At 33.9% G+C, this 21,490-nt stretch overlaps 1 protein-coding gene across 1 annotated transcript in view; it reads right to left on the minus strand.

Annotated features, from left to right (window-relative positions):
- LOC126741077 (phosphoinositide 3-kinase regulatory subunit 4) overlaps nt 1-20,655 on the minus strand; it is a 94,718-nt gene extending 74,063 nt beyond the window's left edge. Inside the window, exons 1-2 of the mRNA XM_050447383.1 lie at nt 20,468-20,655; nt 20,123-20,401 (exon numbers count right to left, since the gene is read on the minus strand). Of these exons, the coding sequence (XP_050303340.1) occupies nt 20,123-20,401; nt 20,468-20,559 (371 nt within the window). The 5' untranslated portion in view covers nt 20,560-20,655. The remainder of the gene's footprint in view (nt 1-20,122; nt 20,402-20,467) is intronic.
- Between the last annotated feature and the right edge of the window lie 835 nt (nt 20,656-21,490).

The raw sequence follows: 21,490 nt of genomic DNA on the forward strand, positions 1-21,490 counted from the left end.
ATTTCCAGCTTACATAACATGGTTGGATAGTGTACACAATCGAAAGCTTTCGACATATCACAGAATGCCGAAGCTGCAATTTCACCTGTATTGAGCCTGAGATACAGCTCCCGAAAAATCCAAACATAGCATCTCCTGTGTTTCTAGATTTTAAAAATCCAAACTGATGCAAATCAATCAGTTTATGCCTGTTAAGAAATGAAACGGCTCTCACCTTAACCAGCTTCTCCACTATCTTTCCTAGCACAGGAAGCAATGCTATAGGACGAAAATTGCAAGGTTCATTCCGATCACCCTTCTTATGAATTGTAACAATGTTAGCCCTCCTAAAACAAGGAGTTAATAGGCCATTTGTAAAAGACTTATTCACTACATGAGCTAAACAAACTAAGGCCGGTGTAGGTAGAGTTTTAATGGCAAAATTTTAACTTAATAGCAACCTGTCCCATACCGACGAGCTTCTGCCCTTTATCTCTTTAAACATGGATTTAATTTCCCCAGCATCAGTGGGTAAAAAGAAAAAAGTTTCTGGTACATTGATAGGAGTTAGAAAATGCTCAGGTGGCACGGTATGTGGGAGGTTCTTTGAGAGGTTAGATGCCATGGAGCAGTAATATACATTTAGATGATCAGCTTCTAAGAAACTAGGTACTGCAATGTGGCTGCCCTTACCCCGTAGAGTTTACAATCCTCCATGTTTCTTTTAATTTATTAGAGGCATTTATCAGAGGTATTGAAGGTGAAGTACCACAAGTGTGCTAGGTCTAATTATGTTTTAAACTTTTATAAATAATCTTCCCTGATTACAAACAGCCATTATTTAATTTTTTTTGCCTTAGGCTAATAAATGTGTGAAAGTATGGTTAATGTGATACATAAGAATCACACTGAATTTTAGTTTGCTTGTTAAAGATAAACATGCAAGTCTGGCTTAGAATGAATCTACCAACTTTCTAGGCATTACAATTGATCAGAACCTATCTTTGGACAATCATATTCAGACTGTATGCTCTAAGCTACGTTGCAAAAATTTTGCCTTACTACAACTTTGGGAATTTGTTGATAGGCATACATTAAAAATGTTATGGGGTGATTGCTTGGTGAAACGCTAGTGATATTGGCAAGGTTTTTATTTGCTCAAAGAGGAATATTAAAACACTTGATTTTAACTGTTGTGGGTCTTTAAACAGGATTATTTACTCATACTACATGGAATATTATGGCTAAACTAGAGGGTAAAAGAAATTTGTCTTTTAAAATTGTCTTTACGACATATAGGGTGTTTCAAAGTGCAGAAACATATCAAAGTTAGTTTTTTTTTAAATGCAACACCCCGTATATTATTTGATTTTTGGATTCTACATCCTAAATAAAGGTAGGTTTTAGTAAGGTTTACCAAGCCTAAACATTTAAGTTTTTGGAGTGTTTTGTGAAAATACTGAGACAATTTCAATAAAAAATTCCTTAACATGTGATTTCCTTTTTTTGTTCCATATTTACACTGAAGAGCAATAAAATATTAAATTCTTTATTTTAAATAAAATCAAATCAAATCAAAATATTTTTTATTGTCACAAAAATAAAATATTCCATGGACTAAGCTAAATTTTCACAAATCTATCAAACTACCTATAAATTGTCAAATATGGATAAAATTAAAGTAATAAAAAATTGCATATGACATATTGGACAAATAAAAACACAACAAATTTGCTGGCACAAACATGTAAAGTAATAACAATTAAAAAATATAGAATAAATATATAAACAAATTAAAATCATCAGGGAGAGAAAAATACAAAGATAATTTATTACAATGCTATAATCCACTTCACAGAGCATCATTAAGGAATTCCGCAACGTCATAATAAGCTTTCCTCAAAGGCAATACTATTACTCCCCTTTTAAACGCCTTGTACGTATTCGAAGAACTAATACCCAAGGAAAGATGATAAAACGCTTTCGTGGCAAAGTAAACAAAAGACTTTTTCACCAAAGTGCTCCTCGGAATCACTAATTAAATATTATTCAATTGCCTTGTAACATATGGTTAAGTGGAAACAATTGAATTAGAATACTTCTTATAGACTAGCTAAACACTTTTAAGAAGCATAGAAGAGTTAAGATATTTTGTGCGATAAAAATTGGGTTACAAGACTGCCTAAAAGACATTTTAAACATGAACCTTAGAGGCCGTTTCTGTAAGATAAATATTGAAGAAAAACTCGTTGTACTTACAACAACCCCAGAATGCTATTCCATAAGCAATGTTAGATTCCACTACGGAGAAGTAAATAGATCACAGTACAAGTGAGTCTAAGTGATCGGAAAGCACTCTCAAGGCATAAGACAGCTTTACCAATGTGTTCCTCAAATTTTAAATTATCATGAATTGTGAGACCCAGGAATTTAGTACTTACAGAGGCAAGTATTTGATTATGATTTAAAGAAATGTTAGGTAGAGAACATTTGAAGTTTAACATTCTTTAAGTCGTTGATTTAGATAGCAGGATTCTGATGAGGAACATTTTTTTATATGCCCGTCGGCCCCATTGGATTTAAGACGGTAACGGCCAGCAATTCCAAGTTTTCGTTAGCACTGTTGAATGTTCAATCTGTTCGTAATAAAACGAGTGAACTTTCTTTATTTTTACATGTACTTAATGATCCTAATATTGTACTCCTTCGCAATTATGTAGTTGTTTCTAGCTTTTGTAGGACTGAATTATCTGGAGGATTTATGATATTAGCTAACAAAACGCTTTTAAAGCCAAGCTCTTTTCAAAAAATTGATAGATTTAACCATCTTCTTAAAGAATCTGTGTTTGAATTTACCATAACTTTTTGTAACTAAAAAAATCTGTACATTATTTGTATTTACCGTTCATCACTATCTGATAGTTCTGAATTCTGTTTATGCTTGGAACGTCCATTGTTTGAAATCCCTTGCTCCTCTACAGTTCTACTGGAAGGTGATTTCAATGTAAATTATAATGAGGCGACCTCTATTGAAGCATTGATACTAGGTAATCTACAGTTCATTTAACCTTGAAATGCATGTGGAATCTCCGACTCGCGTTACTCAGTTCTCATCCAGCACCATTGACTAACTATCCTGAACATACGGTAAATTGCACCATTGTAAATTCTGGCATTTCGGACCATGAAGCAGTTATCTGTGAAATTAGTGAGGAAGTATGCCCCAAGACGTTCTTATGATCGAATTTTCAGCAGAAAGAATTTCGGGGCTTTTCATCATGCATGGATCCATTCGCCTGACCCAATCTCATGCTTCCACCAGAAATTGGTACACCTCTTTAATGACTCTTTTCCCACAGTGAAAATCAAACCAAAAAAGAACAATAAGTCCTGGTTCTAAGAATCTTCGTTCTCTTCATACATTGAGAAAATTCACAAATTTTTAATTCGTATAGAAGCTTGTATCGCCGCTTAATAAAAGTTTCTAAACGATCCTTCTATTCAAATCGAACTAAAGCTACAAACAAGTCGAGAGAAAGTTGGCAGATTGTCAACGACATCCGACAAGCACACAGCATCATTCTAAGGCTGTCCCTAATATCCTTTTTTTCTATTTTTTTCTATTTAAGATTCAGGATTCATTTTTCTTTAGATCTACAGACCTGGCTCAGCTTAAACAAATATTACTTTCAATGAAAAATAAAAACTCTGCTGGAGAGGACGGGCTATCTGCTAAAATATTTCTTAACCTTAACTGGTATACTTATATTTTGTTACGTATCTGGTATTCTTCCGTTTCATACGGGTTAACAAAATTCAATCTTATTTACACTGACAATTTTTTTTTGAGTGATATTTATTATTCTAAATTAAACTCATTTTACAGAATAGAAAAATATTTATATTATCTATACATGTAAGCTGTATGACACCAAAAATAAAAATATTATTCGGCGACAAATGAACAAAAAAACAGAATAAATGTAAAGGAATAAACCAAAAAGAATACATTGTGGTATCATATTATTTTTTGACACACTCTTTGCAGATTTTTTTACTGCATGTCAAACAAATGGGTTTTTTACAACAACAACACAAATACTCAGTTCTTCTTTTAATTTTCCAGTCGCAAAGGTAGCATATTCCTCGCTTTTCGATAATATCGTCTGCATCTCCTTCAAATTGGACGGTTTGATTTATTCTTGTTATTCTACTAATTGTCATGCGTAGCTCCTTTTGTAAGAATTTTTCAGTCAATCTTGCTTTTATATATGGATGCGTTAATGATTTGGCTAATAATTTGAGGAAATCTAGCCTTGCCTTAGTCGGTGTATCGCTAAAACTTTTATATAGTATATATGTATTCACAGCATTAGTCCAAAGCCTAGTTCGTGGGCTAGAAGAATAGTTGGTACACTTTTCTGATCTAGACCATCTACTCCTCCTTTCATAGAATTGTAAAAAATAATAATTTCTGGCTTGCCTGTATCTTCATCTGTTGCTATTCCGTGGTGCATAGAAGATACTAGTAAAATACACTTTCATGTTTTTGGCACATATGATACAACAGTTATATCATCTGCAAACCCATAAAGAGATGACTTCACTGGTCGAGATCTGTGTGGAAGAAATTCATGAGGCAGTTCACGTTTATTTTTTTTTATTATCCCTACATAAGTAAGTCCCCCGCTTCTAAGTTCTCTTACAATCTCTATTGAACTAAACCAAGTATCGGCGGTGACGTTTCTATTAGATTTGGTAATCGATTTTGTAAGCCTAAGAATTGCTTGGGAAAGAATAGAGAATTTTTTTCCTCATCGGACAATGTTATTCCATCAGATCCTTTACCAGAATAAACATAACCGTCATAAAAATAATGTGCATCTGTCATACACATAATTATTCCGTATTTGGCAAGTTTTAGCAGGATATACATTCGAAACTTACAACGTCCTCTAAAAGCTACGAGCATCTTGTCTATAAAAACTGATGGCCTAATAGTATAATTTTTTTGGGAGTTCTCTATCAACTTATTAAAAATTTTAGCTGCTACAGGATCGCTTTGTTTTCTTTCTTCTCTGTCATTAGCATTGTCAAATCGCAAGCATGCTAATAAACAAGGGGAATCTCTTCTGGCTCATACAAGCTCTAAATATATCCCTGCCAGTTCCAACAGTTGCAAATAAACTTTTAGCGTTTTCACGATTAGACTTAAAGAGTTCTAAATAAATAAGAAGACCTAAAAAGGCTTTCATCTCGAAGATTTGTCGGGGCTAGAAATGACGCATTACGTTCCGAATAATTTGGTTTTATTTTATTCATTTTCTCATTTGTCCATTGAATAATCTCCTGTACCATGTCCTCAGAGACAATCAAGTTCCAAACATCTTCAATTTGAAGATTATTACCAAGCTGCTTCGCAGGATTTCGTAAACCGGGCAAATGCATTTCTGCTGTTCACTACTCCATCTAAAATTATTTTTACCCAGGTAGTATTTTTTGGTCTTTACATCTCCATGTTGTTCCCTTAGTTGTTCTCTTTCCTCGTCGATGTTTATTATTTCTTCTTCCTCATTCTCATCTGCCGATTGTTCTGAGTCTGTATCGTTTTTGCTTTTAGTTTCACAGTCACTATCATTATCGGTGTCGCTCTCGCATTCTTCCAACCATTTCATAAGCATTTCCGAAAAGTTTGGATCATCGGTACATACTCTTGAAAGGCCTGGATGCTCATCCATGATTTTTTCTAATATAAAAAACCCAATATATAATAAAAAAACGAAGCTAAAACCCAGTTATCTTACCTTTCTAAATGGATTAATTGACAAATCAAAAAACAAATAATAGCACAAAAGCTGTTACGTTACAAGTATAATACCTCCGTCCGATAGACGTGTGACCGCTCGTGATCGCTTTATAAAATAATAATCTCGGAATTCTCTAGCCACCTATTCGTAGGCGAGAGACAATATCGTAGCCGTGAGGTAGGTGAATGGGCAAGTCGTTCTGGGAAGAAAGTTTTAATACAGATAAGTATAAATTTGCTCCAGGTATGGGTTAATCTGCCTGATATAACTTTGAATGTCCTTGTTAAAGCTATTAATGCATCATGGGTTGTGGGAACTTTTCCGCCTTGCTTAAAATCCGCTAAGGTTATCATAGTTTATGAGACGGGCAGTCTTGATTAACCATCAATCTAAGATCCATATCGCTCTTGTCTACACTTTCAAAAATCATTGAGAAGATGGTCAGGAGTTGTGTGGTGGCTTTTTTAGAATCCTAGATCCTTTTTTAGAATCCTTCTTAGTGCTGCTCAGTTTAGCTCTCAAAAGAATAAAAGCACTCAATATACAATGTACAATCTTTTGAACGATCTTTACTGTTAAATCAACAGTGGAGGAGTTTCTGCTGCCGCGTTTTGTGACTTGTGGAAAGCTTTCGACTGCGTCAGTCACGAGATTCTGCTGCGGAAGCTCTTCCACTATTGCTTCAGAGGCGTTGTGGCAACCTGGTTTACTTCATAATTAAAAGGTCGCTGTCAACGAGTGTGTGTGTGGGGGGTCTAAGTTTTCTAAATATAAAACTGTCGACTGGGGGTGGACCAATACTCTTTCTCCTATATATAAATGACCTTACCTAACTCTATACCCAGGGAAAATTTACATTGTTTGCGGATGACACGACCATTCTCTGGCATGGTTTTGATATCGGCTCCCTACAGGGAGCCATAATGACTGATCTTAATTCAAATTCAAAATTCTAAATATGCTTTAATGTCAAAAAAAAAATGCATTGTTATCAACAAAGCCTAAGAAATATAGTGATAACTAAATAAAATAAAATAAAGGTGTTACAAAAATTGTTCCAGTTAAAATATACAACAAAAAATAAAGCTAGAAAAAAAAGCAAAAACACAGGTAAAACCATCACCAGAGTGAAGGGTCATAAAATATACATTATAAAAAATGTTAGTTCCAACAATAAAATTATAATGTTATACTAAAAGAATAAGACATGAATATATTGAAATAAAGATATTAAAATCAAATTTGAAAGATGTGACTGCAAACCTATTTAATAATTTGTATTAAAATACTTCAGAAAAATATTCTGTGAGGCTATAGTAGCCCTTTTTTAACAAAAAAGCTTTGGTAGAGCGCCTAAATTCCAAGCTTGTTATTACTTTGGCGTATGGATAAGGGTAGATAATTGAGCATTTTCTTGCCACTATACACCACTGATTTTTGTACTTCTTCAGACCGGGGGATTGGCAATCTGATATAAAAGGCATGGCGAGTATTATAACCTATATTCTCCACATTTAGTTCACCCAAGAGTTTACCATTACGTTTTTTAAAAATCAGGCAGACTGTTTCCAAAATAAAAATACAGTAAAAAGTAAGAATTTTGCGTCTAACAAATAATGGACAAGTCTCTCAAGAACCAACCCTAAACAAACATCTAATAGCCCTCTTTTGCAACATAAATACCTTGTTAAAGACATACTGAGAACATGATTCCCAAAAACAAATACTTTCAATTAAAGAAAAATATGAAGCTCTAGCCACTGAGCTATTTAAATTATTCACAATGATACGAAGAGCATAACAGCCAGAGGAAATTTTATTACATAATGTGCTTATATGATTTTCAAATTTTAACCCAGAATCAACATACAACCCAAGAAATTTGCTCACATGAGCAGACAATACTATATTATTACTTAAAAGGACAACATCTGAATTTTAAAATATTTGTTTTAGAAATATTAAAGAACAGGTTATTAGCCTTAAACTTATATTTGAATGGTTTAGGACAAATTTACTACCTTTCATTACACAAAAGACTAAGATATTGTGTTTTACACATACAAACCATAGCCTTGATAACATTCTTGTTGCCAACTGTCCTGTCCAGCAGTACTCGGTCAATAAACTTCTGGGTCTAGTTACATTGACAAGGATCTTAAGTTCAGGGAACATTTACTGTCCCTCAGCAATCGAGTTTCTGGAGAGGAAATTTGATAGTATACTTCTTCCTGGTTGAATCCCATCTCATGTATGGATCTGCTTTTAGGGGAATGCTAGTAACTCGCCTCTGCAGATTTTGTTTGTTCTTCAGAAACGTGCTGTGATATATATATGCGGGATATCACTTAGAGAGTCTTGTCGGTCATGCTTTATCAAAGAGAGTATTCTTACTATCTACTGCATCTACATACAGGAAGTAGCATGCCTGATTTTCCTAAATCACCCAAATTCTGAGATATATATATATAGGTAACTAGGCCTGACTCAGGTACACAGCTCGATAATATTTTTAGTAATTTGGATCAGTCAGTATCTGAAATTTTTGTAACTCATGTCTCAGATCACTATGGGCAAATCATGTCATATCAATATGATAAGCCTATTACAAAGGCTTTATATATTAAAAAACGATTTTTTACACCTTCTAATATACAAAGTTTTGTAGGTTATCTCAAAGAGGAAAAATGGGACGATATCCTAACTATAAACGATCCAAATAGGAAATATGAAAGTTTTTATAATACACTCTATTACTACTTTGATAAATCATTTCCTCTTTGTACTTCCAAAAAAAAGACAGAAGACAAATCTTGGATTAATTCTAATATAAAAAACTATGGTAAGTATATTAAAGATCTATATGTATGGTCAAAAATGACAAATTGTGAAAGGCATAAACAATTATTTAAAACTGAAAAGAAAAATTATCGCAAATATCTACAAAATTATAAAACCACAATAAATGAAAATAAAATTGCTATTTCTGATAATAAAACAAAAGTTGCTTGGACCATTTTTAATCAAGAGTGCAATAAAAAAATAAAAAACAATAAAACAATTAAAATATCTCATAATGGAAATATAACTGAAGATCCACAAACAATCGCGGATTTGTTTATAAATCAATTTGATATCCCAACTGTCTACCCTTCAAGTCATAAACCTTTAAAAAACCCCATAACTCAAACCATATTTTTAGATCCTGTAGATAGCTTGGAAATTTTTCGTATCATAATCAACTTGCCAAATAAATTTTCTGTAGGTCTAGATGAAATTCCAACTATAATTTTGAAACATTCAGCCAAATTCATAGCTAAACCAATATCAAGCATAGTAAACCTTTGTTTTCAAACAGGTACATTTCCCTCTGCCCTTAAGGCTGCAAGAATTGTGCCGGTACATAAAAAGGGAGATGCCCAGGTACTAGAGAATTACAGACCTGTATCTCTTCTGTCTTCCTTGTCCAAGGTTTTTGAAACAGCTATATATAGCCGATTAATGACCTTCTTAGATCAGTATAATATACTTTCTGATAAACAGTATGGCTTTAGACCTAATCGATCAACACAATTGGCAATATTCACAACAATAAATCATATAATAAACAATGTTGACTGTAACAGGAGAGTGGCTGGGCTTTTTTTTGATCTTTCTAAGGCCTTTGACACCATTGATCATAGGATGTTGTTGCGTAGATTAGAACACTATGGTTTGAGAGGATTGTCTGGTGCTTTACTGGGGTCTTATCTGGAGGAAAGAAAACAAATTGTGTGTATCTCAAAGGACAATAGAAATTATTATTCTAAGCCAGTTATTGTTTCGCAAGGTGTTCCTCAGGGCTCGATTCTCGGTCTTGTGCTGTTTCTATTGTATGTGAATTCACTTTCAGATGAGGTGGCTGCGGGACTCCTCTGCCAGTATGCTGATGATACATCGGCTGTCGTGGTGGGGCAGGATTTTGGGAGCCTGGCTAACGAGTGCTCATGTGCAGCGGGGACAATGCAGGATTGGTGTGATGAGGCAGGGTTAATTCTGAACTGCGAAAAGACTGGTCTAATGCTATTTCAGAAAAATCCCAAATTAACAGTCTGTTTATTTGAAAATGCGAGGCAAATCAGTGCCTGTGGAAAACACAGTTAAATTTTTAGGGGTCACCTTGGACACTGCTCTTGGCTGGGAGGAACATGTGAGGGTGCTCCAATCTAAACTAAATATCTTTTGTGCATTAGTGCGAAGACTAAAATATTCATTAACAGTAAATTCCATAAGACAGTTTTATTTTGCAGGGGTGCAGTCATTGATTGCCTATAGTGTGATGTCTTGGGGATCATCCTCTGTGGCTCCTCAAGTTTTTGTAGTTCAGAAAAGGATCATCAGAGCTATGCTGGGGTTGCGCCCTGGAACATCATGCAAACCACATTTTGAATCACTGAACAAAATGACTGTGCCTTCAATCTACTTTATGTCCTTAGTGATGTTTGTCAAAAGGCACCCACACCTTTTTTCAGTAAACAGTGACCATTATGGCACTGATATTGCAGTAATCAAAAGGGGGAGGGAAGATCTTCGGGCACCAGCCCATGGTTCAGCGTTTTTTGAAAGGGGTCCTTATTATATGGCAGTTAAAGCATATGGGTTATTACCACCAGAAATAAAATCCATTAATAATAGTGTTAAATTTAGGAAAGCCACTAGTCAGTTTCTTTTAGATAAGTGCTTTTATGATTTTAAATTTAGATTTTGATGTGCCAGACCTGTGAACCTGTTACACATATGTACATATTCTATATATTTTGAACTTCATTTATTGATATTGTAATTTTAACTTTGTAGTTGCTGTTTTAACTTTTACTGTTTGTTAGTCTATCTCATTTTATTCTATATGTATTTGATTGTATCATGTTACTTATTATATGCAATATTCATCGTGAATCTATTTTAGGGAATTCACCATTTCTGCTTGACGTTGCTTTGTCAAATTTATTTTGATTTTGTTGGCAATAAAGGAAATATTATTATTATTATTATTACTCGCCAACATGGTAACGTCGTAATTTACGTCTTCCTATACCAACATCTGCTTTAGTCAAGAGATCAGTTTTTTATGAGGGCATAAAAAATTTTAACCATCTGCCGAGAAGCATTAGGGAGGCAAGATCTATACAATTTAAATTACTATTAAAAAAATTCATTATTTTATTAATTATTTATTTTTATTTATTATTTTATTAATCCAAAAGAACAATAACCGATAAAAGGTTTAGGATGTATCAAAAGCAAATAAAATTAAGATTATAAACTAAATTAAAATTAGTATAAAACTTATAATATCAATGTGGGTATTTATGCATTCAAGTAAAATTTTAATAATAAGTACTGTTATGTTATCTATCAGCTCGGACTCTGTAAAGTTGTATCATTTAGGAATTCATCAACTGAATAATAGCATTTTTGAATTAGAGTTAATTTAAAAATTTTTTTAAATTTTTGCTTTCAAGTGCTCTTATCTCAATAGGTATTTTATTAAAAATTTTTATAAGATAAAAAAATCAGTTACATTTTACATTTTTTAAATTGTATTTATGCCTTGTTTTATGGGGATGTTCCCTATTTATTTCTAAGAAGAGGTCTGGATTATCTTTAACGAACAATGCTGGTTCCAAAATGTAAGTGCATAAGAGTGTTAAGATTTTACTTTGTTTAAATTTTTCCCTGCAAGTCTCCCTCACTTTTGGGCTATACATGTTTCTGATACAGCGTTTCTGAAGAACAAAGATCCTACCTGCCTCCGAGCTGTCACCCCAGAATATGACTCCAAATTTTAGATGAGAGTGTACATAAGCATGGTATGCTATTTTTGATGTTCCTGCACTTACATGCATGGAAATTATTTTTAATGCATAGCAGTAAGAAGCTATTTTGTTTGCAAGAAAGTCAATGTGATGTGTCCAATCCAAATCCAGTCCATTCTTATGTACTCGGGATTATTATTCAGTGCTTGAATATTTCAATGACACCCATAATGTAGCTAACTAGTGGAGATGAGCAAATGTTAAAAAGAATAGTATTAGGTATATATATGCATATTTAATGTTCAATGTTATGCAACTTTTGTATATTGTGACTTTTTTAAATTATAGTATTGTTTTATTTTATGAGACACAATAAGGCTTTAAAGCAATAAAGCATATTTGAATTTGAATTTTTTCCTCCGTAGAATACTGATTGCAGACAATCACATAATACTTGAATTACACTTAAAAGAAGAAGAGAAATTGGATGAAATTTTGCTGGAGTAGCAGAGTCATCACCTTTATAAAGAAGCACAACTAAAGCACACTTAAGAAGTCTGCCCTCTAATAAATTTAAATTCACAATAAAAAAAACCTTGCTTCACATAAGTCCATATAACATACAGGAATTCTTGGGGTTCTACTGGTTTACATGGCCTGCAAACTAATGTCTAGTCTAGTGGAGCCACTACTAATTGTATTTATTCCTATTTTGTACTATTTATTTATGTGTTAGTATATTGGTGTTTTATACAGGGTGTTTGGCGGAAGGTTAGCCTAACTTGGTGGGCATATAGATAGGCTCAGATAGAAGATATTTTCTTAATAAACTTGTGTTCTAAAAGTCTCGGGTTTTTTTATATCATTGATTTTGTGTTATTTTCAGGATTTTCAAAAAATTATGCCTTTTGACATCTTTAAATTTTTTCAGCATATTTTTCACGTTTTTTTTACATTTGTATTTAGTCTGTAATGTATCCTGAATCTAAAAAAATCAATATCAAGTACAAATAATTCGTTTTGAGCTCAAAAAGTTAATACAAGTAGCAAAAAAAGTTATGAAAGGTAACTTTGACTTGACGCAAAAAAAAAACTAAAATCTATCAAGATGTTCAGGTATATTTAAAAACATCTCCAGTTAATACTCTTTTCAATGATATACGATGTGTAACATAAAGCCGACTAACTTGCCACAATTCATGACTTTAAAGGACAATAAAGTAAAAAAAAAACATTTTTTAAATTTTATGTAATTATTTCAAAATTACAAATTTTATTAAAACTGCGCTCCCCTGGCTCTAATACATGCCATACGTCGCCGTCGCATTTCCACTGTCGTAAGACGAAGCCGCATCTCTTTTCTGATAGTTTGAAAAGCGGCATCGATTCTTTGAATGGTCAAATGAGGAGATCGTGGAACATGCTATGGGATTGTTATTGTGATAACAACAATATGTGTTTGACATTTGTCATTTGTTGTGGTGTAACTTTTTAGCTTTCTTATATACCCAAGTCGTTAATTTAGTATTGTATCGTTTCTGTAGTTGTAATTGTTATTGTTAATACTGTTGTTATTGTTACTGTTAATTGAGTTTTTATATTGTTTTTGTGACTTTCCTTATTTTCGTAGCATTATCGCCACAATGGCTGCATACACTACCGAAGAATACGCCGATATTATCTTTGTTTATGGAAGAGCCAATGGTAATACGCGAGAAGCACAAAGAATTTATGAGGAGCAATGCCCCAATAGGCGTGTGCCTCACAACAACACTTTTGCTAACACTTTTCGTTCATTAAGGGAAACAGGCAATCTAAAATCTCCCAAGCTTTTTTAATAAACTTCCTAATAATACTAAAGCTCTAAACGAAAAACTTTTTGCTGCCTCAGTAAAAAAATTACTTGCTGATAGAGCCTTCTATAGCTTTGATGAGTATCTACAAGCTCAACTGTGAAAATTGGTGAAAATGAAACAAAAATAGGTTTTAGGAAATTAAAGTTGATATTGGGGTCCCCAAAATTTTAACTGTTTGTAAATTGTGATTATTTTATTTAGTATTTATTTATTTATTAGTATTTATTATTTTATATTAAATTGTATCTTGGATGTTATTTTTTGAATATTTTAGATAAGGGTTTTAATTTGCAATGTAAAACTTCAATAATTTGTAAGTCAAATAATTTTTTAATATGTATTTATCTACTTGTGACGATTGTAAGAAAATTTTTTTTCATAAGCATGAATAAACTTTACCTTACTTTACTTTACTTTAAATTTTCAAGAACCAAGAATCAATCGGAGGCAGTATGATGTTGCTGTAGATGAAAACGTGATTCGCGCATTCGATGAGGATCCCATCACTAGTACAAGGAAAGTAGCTACAGATCTGAACATTTCTACATGGAAAGCATGGTCAGTTGTCAAGGCAGAAGGAAGTCATCCTTTCCATTACACCCCAGTGCGAGGTAATTTCATACTACATCAACAACTTAATTCTGCAATTTTTACTGGCATCGTGATTATCTATTCTAGGTCTTCTACAAGCCGACTATGAGCGACGAGTACAATTATGCCGCTTTTTGCTTCACGCAGACGTTGAAAATGGACACTTTTTAATAAGCATCTTATGGACAGATGAATCAACATTTACACGTGCGGGCATATTTAACCAACATAATTTACATTATTGGGAAAACAAAAACGTAAATCCGCATTTGACCAGAGCCAAGTCTTTCCAAACAAGATTCAGTGTTAATGTTTGTGCAGGTGTGATTGGGAGACACTACTTGCCGAGAAACCACAACGGGGACAATTACTTACATTTTTTACAAAATGATCCACAATTATTGGCTGATATACCCATATTTAATGAAGACGGGCCGGGCCAATCGTCTTCCAGAATGACGGGTGTCCTGCACACTATCGGGTCGCCGTTAGAGAATTTCTGGACAATACTTTTCCCAGTTCGTGGATCGGAAGAGCAGGTCCCATCGCATGGTCCCTACGGTCCCCTGATTTAACCCCTCTCGATTTTTACGTATGGGGACGTGCGAAAGAACTCTGTACGAGGTGGAAATTGACAATCTAGACCACTTAATTCAAAGAATCAATGCCGCTTTTCTAACCGTCAGAGAAGAGATGCGACTTCGCCTTACGACAGTAGAAATGCGACGGCGATGTAGGGCATGTATAAGAGCCAGAGGAGTGCAGTTTCAACAAAATTTGTAATTTTGAAATAAATACATAAAATTTAAAAAATATTTTTTTTTTACTTTATTTTCCTTTAAAGTCATGAATTGTGGCAAGTTAGTCGGCTTTGTGTTACACATCGTATATCATTGAAAAGAGTATTAACTGGAAATGTTTTTAAAACTACCTGAACATCTTGATAGAATTTAGTTTTTTTTTTGTGTCAAGTTAAAGTTACCTTTCATAACTTATTTTGCTACTTGTATTAACTTTTTGAGCTCAAAATGAATTATTTTGGTATTATTTGTACTTGATATTGATTTTTTTAGATTCAGGATACATTACAGACTAAATACAAATGTAAAAAAAACGTGAAAAATATGCTGAAAAAATTTAAAGATGTGAAAAGGCATAATTTCTTGAAAATTCTGAAAATAACACAAAATCAATGATATAAAAAAACCCGAGACTTTTAGAACACAAGTTTATTAAGAAAATATCTTCTATCTGAGCCTATCTATATGCCCACCAAGTTTGGCTAACCCTCCACCAAACACACTGTATAAGAACAAATATTAAAAAATACATAATTAATAAATAGTAACAATATTTTATCCCTATTTTACTAAGTAAAATCTTGGTAATTGATTTATTACTTCTTAGTGTTTAAAAAAATATATATGTTATCAATTAGCTCATAATATTTTGTAATCAATTTATTACTTAGCATTTTGTTACTGGTGTTATGTTTGATAACTATCTTATTAATAAACTAAGTTGTTTTTCTCCCATTAGCTTGATGATTGGGAGAAGATTGTGAACGTCAAAGTTGACAGTTGTACTTGAAGAAACCATGCATAACTTGCCTGCTCTCTCAGCAGATTACAGCTGTCAGGCATCTACTGCGCCTATTTCCGCTCCTAGCACGAGTGTCACGCCCGCGCCAATCGACGAAGCCATCCTAAGTGAGCTGCATGAGCGCCAGAAAAGGGCCAATAACATTATACTTTTTAACATTGATTTGAAAGATGTTGTCCAGACTATGAAGCTGCTGACTGACTTGTGCGAAACTACCGTCAATGTGCTGGCTGTTAGTAAATTTGGGAAGCCGAATCGTAACGGGCGGCAGGCTGTTAGGGTGATCCTTGGTGGTACAGACGATGTTAGGCTTGTTTTGAAGAACAAATTGAAGACTGTCGGTAAATTCTTCATCGAGACAGACATGACGCCTCGGCAGTGCAATGAGCTTATGGCAGCCAGATCGGAGTCAAAGCGGCGCAAAGAGGAAGGAGAAAATAATCTTTATATAAGATACATCAATGGTTCCCCCAGAATTGTAGCAAAAAACTAGATTCGCCTTTATTTTCACATGCTAGTGATGCCCACTTAACTTGTTTTTATCAAAATGTTCGTGGTCTTAACACTAAAACTGAGACTTTTTTTCTTGCCGCCATTGCTCAGGATTTTCACACCATATGCATCACCGAGACATGGTTGAGGCCAGAGATATCTAGTGGTCAAATATTTCCAAAGACTTATGATGTTTACCGGAAAAAAAAAAGAAAAGTTTAAAGAAAATTTGAATCCGTAATTGCCACACGAGGTGGCGGAGTTCTCTGTGGAGTTTCTAAAAACATTGTGTCTGAAAAAATTAGTTTGTCAGATTTTTGCAACAGTATTGCGCCCTCTATCGATGTTGTTGGCTGTAAATTTACTATTAGGTTACAGATATTTTACATGATTGTTTTGTACATCCCACCATCTATCACATCTGTAATTTTTGAGCAATTTCTGGATCAGTTTACACTTTTAATATCAAAGCTAAACCATAATGTAATAATAGTGGGCGATTTTAACGTGTCTGATTTCTCTATTAACTCACCTACAGGTAATCATGTTAGTCAGAAGTCTATTGCTGTGAATAATTTTGCTAACACTTTTAATCTTGTTCAGTGTAATCACATCCTAAACTATAATAACAGACTATTGGATCTTGTTTTATCTAACTTCACCTGTACTGTTTCGCGTAGTGACGTGCCTTTTGTCTTGGAGGATTTGCATCACCCTGCACTGGAAATTGATTTTACCGTCTCAGGCCAACGTGTCCATAATTTTCAGCTTAATAAAAACTTATCTCATTCTTTTAATTTTAGAAAGGCCAACTTCCATCTCCTTTATGACTCGATCCTTGAAGCTGACTGGTCTACTGTGTATTTATCCTCTAACGTTAATGATGCATGTGGAGCCTTATATGATATATTGAATAGCATATTTGCCGCACACATTCCTCTTAAGCAGCAACGTAAAAGAAGATTTCCAAATTATTATTCTCGAGAATTGATTAGGAACATTTATAGGAAAGAAAAGGCTTTCAAGGACTTTAAAATGTACAATTCTCCATTCTTTCAAAATAAATTCCATTCTCTTAGACGCCTTATCAAACCACAAATACGCAATGAATATAAGTTGTATATATCAAACACCGAAAGGAATATTTCTTTGGACCCATCTAGCTTTTGGAATTTTATTGGTTCTAAGAAAGCTGGCACCAGGATTCCTGGTATGATCAGGCTACCCGATGACGTGGTAATTAAAGACCCACAAGACATAGTTGATGCTTTTGCACTGTTCTTTGGTGAGGCATTTATACAATCAAATTTCATTAACCATTCGTCGACGTCTGATAATGTGCCCCACTTTGACATTGCCAACGTTGATGCTTCCCAGATTATTTTGACCAGTAAAAAACTCAAAAATAAGTTAACATCTGGTGTAGACGGTGTGCCTAGCTTCTTGGTTAAAGATTGCATTGGTGTCCTGGCAGATCCGCTGACCTACATTTTCAAGTTAATACTGTCAACAGAACAAATCCCTGAAATTTGGAAGACTGCTAAAATAATACCTATTTTAAAAGCTGGGGACTCTGATTTAATCGTGAACTACAGGCCAATCTCATTACTCTGTAACTTCTCAAAACTTTTCGAAATTATTCTGAATCGGTCGCTATTTAGTCACGCAAAAGAACTCATCTCTGTAGACCAACATGGATTTTTTAGCGGGCGATCTTGTGTTACTAACTTATCCTGTCTGTCTAGCTACATCTGTGAATCACTTGATGTTAATACTCAAGTCAATGTTATTTATACCGACTTCCAAAAAGCCTTTGATCGGATAGATCACTATATTTTGCTGCATAAATTAACTCAGTATGGTTTTTCAGGGAGATTATTTAATTTATTTCATTCCTACTTGATTGGTAGATCTCAATATGTTGAATATGAGGGCTTTAAATCGAAACTTTTTAACGTAACGTCGGGTGTGCCACAGGGCTCGAACCTGGGTCCGCTCCTGTTTAGTTTTTTTATAAATGACTTGATTGAGTCACTCACTTGTCATAGGCTGGCTTTTGCCGATGATTTGAAGCTATATTTAAATGTATATGGTTTGGAGGATTGTGTTTTTCTTCAGAACTGTCTAAATACATTGGAGGTATGGTGCGCTGTTAACAGGTTAGGCTTGAATGCGGCTAAGTGTAGTGTGGTCAGTTACTCTAGATCAAAACACCCTTAAATTTTAATTACTTAATTAATGATACTATTTTGAGTAGATAAGAGCAAATTACTGATCTTGGTATAACCTTTGACTCTGAATTTACATTCGTTCCACACTTCAATAACATAGTCAAGTCAGCCCTGAGAAGGCTTGGGTTTATAATTAGAAGTTCTCAGAGTTTTACTTTGGAGTCTACTTTAAAACTGCTTTTCTGTTGCTTTGTGAGATCAAAACTGGAGTTTGGCTGCATTATATGGAACCCGCTCTATCAGAATCATGTTGGTCTCCTTGAATCTGTTCAGCTTCTAGCAGATTTGCTAAGTTTTTGGCCTTCAGGCAGGATGGCATATATCCGGTAAGAGGGTTTGATCATCGGCAACTATTGGAACGCTTCAATCTACATCCATTACAACTCAGAAGAATGATCTTCTCTGTAAAATTCCTGCATGGGTTACTGAATGGATTCATTGATAGTCCTGTACTTCTTTCCGGTGTACGTTTCATTGTGCCTAGGCTTAATGCTAGAAATCCCCTAACATTCTTTCTGCTAAGGCCTCATACTAACATCCTGTTGAAATCGCCACTATATACAATATGCACTATATTTAATCGGATCTGTCACATGTGCGATATAAATTTCTCTCCGGTTCATGTGATTGTCGATATCTTGGTGGATCATTACTCTTGGGATTAAGACCCACATGTTTAAGTTATAGTTAGTAGGTATATTGCAGTTAATTTAATTTAATTTTGTTGAATATGTGATTATCTTGTTAAACTTTTATAATTGGGTTTTTATATCATATTAATAGTTATTTGTTCTAATTCTTTGGATAACTTTTGAGAATGTGACTTTACTCTTTTTCTTTTCTTTTCATTCTTTTAGGTTTGTTTGTGTGTGTTTTTTTTTGTTTTAACTATATTTTTCATTGTTTTGCAACTGTTTCCTGTTATTGGGGCAAGTTGCCTGTTGTAAATAAAGGCTTATTATTATTATAATGCTTAAGCATAGATTGTATTGTAGTTTCTACTGTATAATTGCAGTTGTATGTTTTGCAAATAAAGATTCATTCATTTACTCATTGAAGCCCAGCATCGCTAAGGTGAAGAAAGATCCTGATCAAGATGTCATCATAGCCAAAAGAATTTTTATTTTTGAAGAAATTAAGGGTTTCTTTAACTCCAGGAGTATCTAATCGCACCAAGAAGAATGAATTAAGAACCCTTTTACCTATCAGAGAATTGAGAAGATTTGGTCAAGTCACTGAGACACTAAAGAAATGCTAAGCAAAAGTGGAGCACACTGGCTTCAAGGATTTCTATACCCACTCTGAATTTTTTGTACATGAATTTTTAGATCTATAAAATACTCTAGTCTGCATACTAGTATTCTATAGTTTATGCTCTAGTTATTCTGTAGTATATGCCAGTTTCGAAACATGGTTGTTACATTCAAATCAAATTTAAAAAAATCAGGTTTATGTAAATAAATAAATGTACCTAATACTGTAAATATTGTCTTAAAATGTTATTAGACAATTAATTTGGCATTTAAAATTTTTAGAAGTCTATGCAGCTTTAGTTTTTTTATCAGTGGTCAGTGTCAGTGTCAGGTGTTCATAGTGGTCAGGAAAGTTTAAAAACAAATATTACTTAATTTTCTGACCAAACTGTTAGTCATACACAAACAATTTATAGACCAAATAAAGACAAAAACAGCAGCTGCATGGACTTTTTACACTTACTACAATTGATCTGCTATAAAAATCAATAAATAAATTAAAATAAATATACATACCTCTTTTCAATATTAGTCAAAAAGGGCCTGGTGCTAATCCTATCATACAAACTATACTTGACATACTCTCGTATGAGTAATGCAGCTTTATCTGTGAGAATAAACTTTTGGTAAGGAGTACAATTAACTGCAGCAGATAATTTTTTTCTGATCTCTTCCAAGCGATCTTTGTAACCCTGTAAAGGGAGGGAGGGATCTCGAATGGCAAAAACTTTTACAACTACAGGACCCTCTTGTGACTCTGCTCTGGCCACTTTTAAAAATCTAGTACTGCCCAAACTAAAAAATATGTAAAACATATATACAAAACAACAGAATAATCAATGTACAAAAAGAGAGTCTCACCTTATATCAAATTTTAATTCTCGATGATCTTTTAAATACCATTCCACTGGCAATATTTGTGAAGAGGCTATGCAAACTAATTGATTTCCCATGGCCTTTTGCAGCTAAATAATTAATAAGAAATACAATATTTTGCTTCGTCAAAAAAAGAAAAATCAGTTATTGTGTTTGTTTATAGTTTTCTCTTATCTGTTGACAAAATTGAAAATAATAAACAGTCAAACTTGACGTTCAAGTACGAACAAATAAAACATGTCTAAGGCCTCTTTCACACGGTCAGGATACTTATCCGTCCGTCTGATCGCCCGGCCGGGCAGCGCCCTGGAGCGCTCTGCACACGGGAATTTGCGAAACTCCGGACCATTTGGTGCCAGGTAATTCACTTTGACGCTGATTATCATGGACAATAGACGCAAAAAGATTATAATTGCTTTGTTAATAGATCGGCGAAAAAAACAGCGTAATAGACGAGTTTGGGTTCATCCGTTGCTAAAAAGCCGCTACTTGAAAGGAGCCTTCTTTGTGCTTTTTCAACATTATTTTCGTATGAGCGTTACTTCTTTAGGGATGGTTGAAACAGGATTTTTTTAGTAACAGGTACAACCTGTTGCAGTTTCAAAAATTATCTGTTCCAAAAAACTGCTTCAGTTCCAATCTGCTCCAAAACTTTTTGTTTCGCACTTTCGTTCATTTCATCTCATTGCATTGCTCGGGCCTGCGATTACGGCTCGTTGTTCCGGGTCTGGGTTACCTTCCCGTACACGCATTGGCTTTGTTTTTGTTTACATATTATCTTCGTGTCGAAACCATCGAGTCGAGAGTAAAGAGTAGAATTTAAAATTGTAGATAATATTGTGTTATTTGTTTTTCTTTTATTATGAGTTCTTTAATGAAAAGTTTATCAATGCGAAACAAAAGTAGCCCAGTTTGGGACTTTTTTAAAATAATTGATGAAACCAATGCAAGGTGTAATATGTGTCAGTTACAAATGTCGTATAAATCTTCCATAACGAACTTAAAAAA

Source organism: Anthonomus grandis, chromosome 10 (assembly GCF_022605725.1).
Source record: "Anthonomus grandis grandis chromosome 10, icAntGran1.3, whole genome shotgun sequence".
Classification (NCBI taxonomy): domain Eukaryota; kingdom Metazoa; phylum Arthropoda; class Insecta; order Coleoptera; family Curculionidae; genus Anthonomus; species Anthonomus grandis.